Source organism: Dipteris shenzhenensis, chromosome 2 (assembly GCF_047967505.1).
Source record: "Dipteris shenzhenensis isolate YYH24624 ecotype China chromosome 2, Dip_SZ_1.0, whole genome shotgun sequence".
In the NCBI taxonomy this organism is placed as follows: Eukaryota; Viridiplantae; Streptophyta; class Polypodiopsida; order Gleicheniales; family Dipteridaceae; genus Dipteris; species Dipteris shenzhenensis.
Window position 1 is genome coordinate 50,302,406 of NC_141597.1, and position 7,961 is coordinate 50,310,366.

A 7,961-nucleotide genomic window follows, 5' to 3' on the forward strand; every position below is an offset into this window, starting at 1 on the left:
AGGTATCGTCCTTGACGAATAAGAGATGAAGGCGAAGAAGAATTCGATTATCAATTAACCTGTGTATTGGCAATAGCATAGATTATAAATGCGGAGTGAAACCTGCTCAATCACAGATTTCATCGCCTCATTGAATTCCTTCTGTTGATAATGGAGCTCCTCAGCCTAATCAACCTGTGATGGTGACGGTGGGTGGTGGTTTTGGCGATGGCTTCCTCCCTTAAGCCTCCATGCGGAACTATCTTTGGCCAAAACCTCATGTTGGACATCTCCAATTTCACTCAACACAGCAACGTACTTCTCCCCCACAATCCCCCACTCAATGATTTTCACAGTTACCCTTGTAGCAGTCCTCCATCCGATTGGCTCCTCTGACTTGTTTGTCGTGAATCTTACCAGACAATCCCTTGGGCTCCAGATTTCACGCTCGACATCACCAAGGAATTTATATGGGTAGACGGCTCCTACACTCCCTGTCGGTTTACGCACTTGCTCGACCAAAAGGAGTTCGGACGCAAAGGAATGCACGAGAGCAAAGCATCCACTCAACAGGCCCGATCAAACTAAAAACCGTGGTTTCATTGATCGTGTCAGCAATTGCGATGCCAGCATTAGGCGCTGTTTACCTGTGAACGCCTCTAAGGCACACGAACTGCGAGACAACATTACGTTGGAGGTATTGAGTTTAGAGGAGGCCCTCACTTCTTTGGAACGGGTACCCCAGCTTCCTTCGCTTGAGAGCTTTAAATGCCTTCTGCAGAAGTGCAGAAAAGAGAGAAATCCGGAGTATGCTAAGCGCTTGCATGCCTACATGTGCAAAGGTGGGCTGGAGGTTCATAGCGCTCTCGGGAACTACCTTGTCCCAATGTTGGTGGAATGTGGAAGCATGGGCGATGCTGTGCAGGTTTTGAATAGGTTGGTTGCTCCCAACGAGTTCTCTTGGACTTCTCTCATCACAGGTCATATTGAATGTGGGAAATCACAGCTTGCCCTCAACCTGTACCAGAAAATGCAAGAAGGTTGTGTATGTCCCAGCAAACATACTTTTGTGGCCCTGCTGAAGGCTTGTGCTAGGCTCAAGGATGCAGAAAGAGGCCAGGAAATACATGCAGTGGTTGACAGAAAGGGGTTGGGAAGTGATCCTTTCCTTGGCAACACCTTGGTCGATATGTATGCCAAATGTGGCTTACTTGCAAAAGCACGGGAAATGTTTGACAAGCTTCCAGTTCGAGATGTTGTCTCATGGAATGCACTTATCGCTGGGTATGCCCAACACAGGCTTGGTGAAGAAGCGCTGAAGTGTTTTAAGGAAATGCAATTCGAGAGTGCCAGTCCAAATGCTGTCACGTACGTTTGCAGTTTGAAAGCATGTTGCAGTCCAGGAAACATGGACAAGGGCCAAGAAATACACATGGAGATCGCCAGAAAGGGGTTGGAAATAGATCCTTCTCTTGGCAACACCTTGGTTGATATGTATGCCAAAGGTGGCTTGCTTGCAAAAGCATGGGAAGTGTTTGACAAGCTTCCAGTTCAAGATGTAGTCTTATGGACTGAAAGCTTGTGGCAGCATAAGAGCCCTTGGCACGGCTTGTGAGATACATGCCGATATTGTCAGGCAGGGGTTAGAAAGAGATCCTTTTCTTGGCAACACGTTGGTTGATATGTATGCCAAATGTGGCGCGCTTGCAAGTGCACAGGAAGTGTTTGATAAGCTACCGTTGTCGTCTCCTGGAATGCACTGATCGCAGGGTATGCCGAACATGGGCTTGGTGAGGAGGCTCTGAACTGTTTCGAACAGATGTGCCTGGAGGGTGTCTCTCCAGATACAATTACACTCGTTTGCAGTTTGAAAGCTTGCTGCAGCGTAAGAGCCATAGATAAGGGCCAAGAAATACACACTGAGATTGCCAGAGAAGGGTTGGAACAAGACCCGTTTGTGGGCAGCACCTTGATTGATACATATGCCAAGTGTGGCTTGCTTGCAAAAGCAAGGGAAGTGTTTGATAAGCTTCCATCTCGAGATGTAGTCTCCTGGAATGCACTAATTGCAGGCTATGTTGAACATGGGCTTGGTAAGGAAGCACTGAACTGTTTCCAGCAGATGCAAATAGAGGGTGTCTCTGTGGATGCTGTCACATTTATTTGCATCTTGAAAGCTTGTGGCAGCTTAGGAGCTCGAACTGAGGGCTGCAAAATACATGCAGAGATTGCCAGAAAGGGCTACGAGGTGGATCCTAATGTTTGCAACACCTTGGTTGATATGTATGCTAAATGTGCCTCACTTGGTAAAGCATGGGAATTGTTTGACAAGCTTCCAGTTCGAAATGTAGTCTCGTGGAATGTGCTGATTGCAGGATGTACTGAACACGGGCTTGGAGAGGAAGCCTTGGATTGTTTTGAGCAGATGCAACTGGAGGGGGTGTCTCCAAATGTTATCACCTTTGTTTGCATCCTGAAAGCTTGTGGCATTGTAAGAGCCATAGAGAAGGGTTGCGAAGTATATGCTTTGATTGCCAAATTTGGGTTGGAAAGAGATCCTTGTGTGGGCAATGCCTTGGTCGATATGTATGCCAAAAGTGGCTTGCTTGCAATTGCAAGGGAAGCCTTTGACAAGCTTCCAATACGAGATGTTGTCTCATGGACTGTGCTTATCGCAGGGTATGCCCAACATGGGCTTTGTGATGAAGCACTGGACTGTTTCGAGGGGGTGTCTCCAAATGTAGTCTCATGGACTGCACTAATTGCAGGATATGCACAGCTAGGAGAAAGTGAAATTGTTTTCCAAATGCTTGAGAGGATGAGAGGAGAAGCCATACAGCCAGACAGGGTCACATTCCTTAATATTCTTACTGTATGCAGTCACGCGGGTCTAGTGGATACAGGCCAGAAGTACTTTGAGGCTATGAGAAAAGTCTATGGCATCACGTTAACTATTGAGCACCACAATTGCATCATGGATCTCCTTGGCCGTGCAGGCCAACTAGAGGAGGCTGTACAGATGGTAGAGAAGATACCTTTCGAACCTAATCTTGCAGGGTGGCTTACTGTGTTGGGTGCTTGTCAGAAGTGGGGTAATGTGAACCTTGGAAGACAGGCCTTTGAACATGCTGTGCGATTGGATGAAAAGGATGCTGCAGCTTATGTCTTGATGTCTAACATTTATGCAGGTGCTCACATGCAGGAGGACGAGAAGCCTGAAAAATAAAAGAGCTGTACATTGATAACTTTAGCGTTTTTAGAAAACTTCACTGAACGTGTAAGTGAACACTCTCCCAGATCTGGCCCATTGCTCAAGTAGTGCGAAGATTGTCATTTGAACTATTGGAAGGTGGGGTCTTTGTGGCCCAAAGCAGCACCGAGAATACTATGTGGTTAATGGAAATGGAGGGGTGAAAGACTCTTCTCGTAGGCTCGTGTCACGTGGAATTGGGGGCTTGATTAGTCCCACGTACAAAGGTGCAAATGTGTGATCCTTGGATATAAAGAAGTAATGAACCCCTCCTCACTATCCAGCCAGATTTTTGGATAATGGGGAGGCTCCGCGTGGGGAGGAGGCGGCTTAGTGCTTCCTTGTACCACTTGGCAGCATCTGATTGGCTGCCCAGCATTTGTATAAAAGCAGGTTTCACCTGAGCACTATGATTGGCCCGTGGGATGTTGCACCTCGTATGTGTGCTCTGACTGGCAGTGTGTGTGACTGTTAACAGCAGCTGGCTAATTTGTTGACTGGGGAGTTTGACTGCACACGCGCAAGAGGTGGCAGCCTGCGTGTGCTTCAACTGCAGTGCCTGTTCAGAGGTTTAGTGTCGACTACGTGACTGCTCTTCAGAGATTTGATGGCAGCCTGGCCCTTAATGGGCAACCATCGCATGATTGGCTGATTAGTCTTAGTGGGTTGTGGTATTTGGCCCATGGGGGGGTGTTGGAACGTGGGGTCTTTGTGGCCCAAACCCCCCTCGTGTGGCACCTAGAAGACTATGTGATTAATAGAAATGGAGGGGTGAAATTCTCCTCTCAAGCGCTCGTCACACATGGGATTGGGTCCCACATACAAAGGTGCAAATGTTTGATCCTTGGATATAAATAAAGTAATGAACCCCTCCTCACTATCCTGCCAACTCTTTTTGGCTAGGAGGAGGGGGAGTGGCCCCCCCAGACTCCGCGATTCCTTGTACCAGTTGGCAGCCCAACATAAACATGCTGTGCGATTGGATGAAAAGGATACTGCAGCTTATGTGTTGATGACATAGCTGCAAGTGCTTACATGCAGGACGACCACGAATCCTGAAAAATAAAAGAGTGCAGAGTGTGCTACATTAAAAAAGATGTGCACTGAACCTGGAAGCGAACACACTCCCAGATCTGGCCATTGCACAAGTAATGCAAACTCAACCCATATGTTATCATCTTCAGGTTACCCCTTCCACGTGACGGAAAATTCCACAGTATTCTTATTCATCGATTCCTTTCTTCCATACCCAAGAAAACTTTGTTGGTCAAAACTATTCTGCCTTCGTCATCAAGTGGAGGTAAGGTGGGGAAGTGATTATTTTGTCCAACACACCTTTTCAGCATACCAACATGAAATAGCTGGTGCATCTTAGAGTCAGAGGGTAAATTTAGCTCATAGAGCAAACCTCCTCTCGTGTGGACAACCAAGAAAAGGGCAACTTGCATCCAACTTTACTAATTGTTTTTTTCAATTGGTGAGGTTGCAATCATGAGCACATGAAGTTAGAGGCAAAGGTATGTGATAAGGAATGTATTAAAGTAGCCACCCTAGGATGTGGACTACATGATGTGGAGATGTGGATTAAGGATATCCACAAGAAAAGATGTGGACCAGAGGATCCTACAAGTGTTGACTATTCAAAGGGGACTCTCTATATAAGAGGCCTATCATGTATGGTTGAGTACACACACATTGTAAGAGATATAGATTTGCTATCTTCCTCTCATGTCTTATTCAGTGTGCTTTGAGTCTCCTAAGTTCTTCCACTAATCTTGTGTGCACTAGGCTAGTACGATCCGCACTATCAGGTCAATCATAGCAACAATAGAGGAAATTTTCGTGGAAGAGAAAATCACCATGGTGGATATATCCAAGTCACAGTCATTATGCCAATGAGCCTCACACCATGTATCTTTCAAGTGAGGATATGCTGAATACTAACATAGTGTACATTGACATTGATTGTGAATCCTAAGGGAAACACAACTATCAAGTTGACCAAATATCAAGTTGACCAAATTGATCAAAATCCTTGGTACATAGACAGTGGTGCATCATCTCAGATGACAAAGCATCATGAATGGTTTACAGAGATGAAAACATTAGAAGGATTGAAGACTGTTATCTACATGGAGATATATGAATAATTTCACTCCTACAAAAGAATTGGTGAAAATGTACTCTGTGTTCCAAAAGTTAGTAAGAACCTTTTGTCAGTTGAAAAAATGCTGGAACACAACCACAGAGTCATCTTCGATGGGGATGAATGCAAAATCAGGGTTAAATCTAGAGGATATCAGCTAGTGTAAAAAGCAGTCAAGGAAGGACGCTTGTTCAAAATGCTACCTTTTGTACCAGACTTACATGCCATGTCACATCAATAGCAACCAATGTCACTTTCTATAGTATGGCACAAGAGATATGGACAAGTCAATTTCAAAAGCTTGATGCTGTTCAGAAATCAAAATATGGCACTTGGCATTTCAAAGCTTCAGTTTCTAGGAAAATTTTGTAAAGCATGTTGCTTTGGTAAACAGAAATGAACCAATTTTTATAGAAGCACCTCTCAAGCAAAAAGGTATTCTTGATTTGATACGTATAGATATATGGGGTTATGCACAAACCCATAGCATCAATGGTTCACTTTACTACTTGATTTTCATCGACAATTACATCAGGTATTGTTGGGTCTATTTTCTCAAAGAGAAATTTGAAGTCTTTTTCTAATTTTAAGAATTCAAAGCCATGGTAAAGAATTGAACAAGCAGAAAGATCAAAGTCATGATATTAGACAAAGGAGGTGAATACATGTCTTCAGCATTCATGAAATTTTGCAAAAGTAATGGCAATTGAATGAAATTCACACATTCAAATACTCCTCAACAAAATGCAATAGCTGAAAGGAAGAATGGGAACTTTTACAGACATTGCTAGGGGAATGCTCAGTGAAAGCATCTCTCGAATCAAGGTGGCAGAAGCAATTGCCACTGCAAACTGCTTGCTTCATCGGCTTTCAATCGAACCAATTCAAGGTATGACACCTTATGAAGCATTCATTGGATACAAGCCACACATTGGGCATCTCTGCATATTTGGTTGCATAGCACATCCTCACATACATCATGATTATCAAATAAAGATGGATGGCAAGTCACATAAATGTGTTATGGTTGGCTACACTGAAGAAAGCAAAGCATACAAGTTGTATGATCCCATCAACCAAAAATTCATAATCTCCACCAGAGATGTAATCTTTGATGAAGAATCGCAACTCACATAGTCTACTGGAGAAAAGAGACCACCAGCAAGATTATTATATGCTTGAAAAGGAAGTCAAAGCAATTCAAATTGAAATTATCAATCATATATGCTCTTATGACTACCATCATGGCTCTATAGAAGAGCCAATGTACTTTGAGGATGCAATTGACAAATCAGAATCACAAAGTGCTATGAATGAAGAAATGGAAGCTTTATACAAAAACAACACTTGGGATTTATGCGACCTTCCACTAGGAAATAAGGCCATTGCAAACAACTGGATTTATAAAGTGAAATATAATCCAGATGGCATCATTGAAAGATACAAAGTGAGACTAGTTGCAAAAGGTTTCACATAACAATATGGTCAAGACAATGATGAGACTTATGCTCCAATAGCATAGATGGATTCCATAATATTTTTGATATCACTATCCGCACTCAGTAGATGTAATGTGTACCAGCTAGATGTCAAAATGGCTTCTCTCAATGGTTACCCAGATGAGAATTCTACATGCAGCAACAATCAGCAGGGTATGTTGAACTAGGAAAAGAGCATCAAGTTTGCCATCTCAGGAAAAGTCTCTACTGTACCAACTTGTAGGTGCTTGATGTAAGCCTTAGAATTAACAAGTATTTTGCTAATCTAGGATACATAAAGCCCAATGCACATCATACTCTCTACTACAAAGTTCAAGGGGAAGACATTCCTATTGCACTTTTGCATGTAGAAGATCTAATTGTGAGAGCTTCATCAAGAAGTTGAAACAAGACTTATTTACAGAGTTCGATATGAAATACCTTGGACTTAGGCATTATTATTTTGGTATTGAGTTCTACAGAGACTCAAATAGCACTTTCATGAGTGAGCAAAAATATGTGGATAGTCTCCTAAAGAAGTTTCATATGGCAAATTGCAAGAGTACAACCACTCCCATGGAGTAGAGTTTGAAACACACAAAAGATCTAGAAAATCCTATAGTCAATGACAAGTACTATTAGTAGCTCATTGGATCGCCTATATATCTCATTATCGCGAGGCCAGATATTTGTTATGCAGTAAGCTCACTTGCACAGTTTATAGCAAATCCAAAAAAATATCACTGGAATGTAGCCAAGAGAGTCTTGAGATACATTAGAGGTATAAGATATTTTGGAAGGAATAGAATACAAAGGAAATTCATCTAAGGTTGGATGGCTACTATGATAGTGACGATGTAGGAGATCATGAGACTAGAAGGTCCACACATAGAATATGCATTTTTCCTTGGTCAAGGTGCTATATCATGGTTTTCAAACAAGCAGCCAATTGTTTCTTTGTCTTCAAGCACTCACAATAGGTGCATGTGAGGCTATATGGCTCAGAAGACTATTGTCAAAAATAAATTAATTTGACGAGACAAAGCCAACAACAATATATTGTGATAATCAATTGGCTCAAGCATTAACCAAGAATCTAGTATATCAC

The 7,961-nt window shown here is 42.8% G+C and overlaps 1 protein-coding gene across 1 annotated transcript; it reads left to right on the top strand.

The window, feature by feature from the left end:
• The first annotated feature begins 811 nt into the window (after positions 1-811).
• Positions 812-3,205, top strand: LOC147904917 (pentatricopeptide repeat-containing protein DOT4, chloroplastic-like). Its single transcript, XM_087392763.1, has 6 exons — positions 812-1,170; positions 1,279-1,473; positions 1,568-1,717; positions 1,846-1,987; positions 2,078-2,658; positions 2,860-3,205. The coding sequence occupies exons 1-6, from the start codon at positions 812-814 to the stop codon at positions 3,203-3,205; spliced, it is 1,773 nt and encodes a 590-aa protein (XP_087248889.1).
• The last annotated feature ends 4,756 nt before the right edge of the window (positions 3,206-7,961 follow it).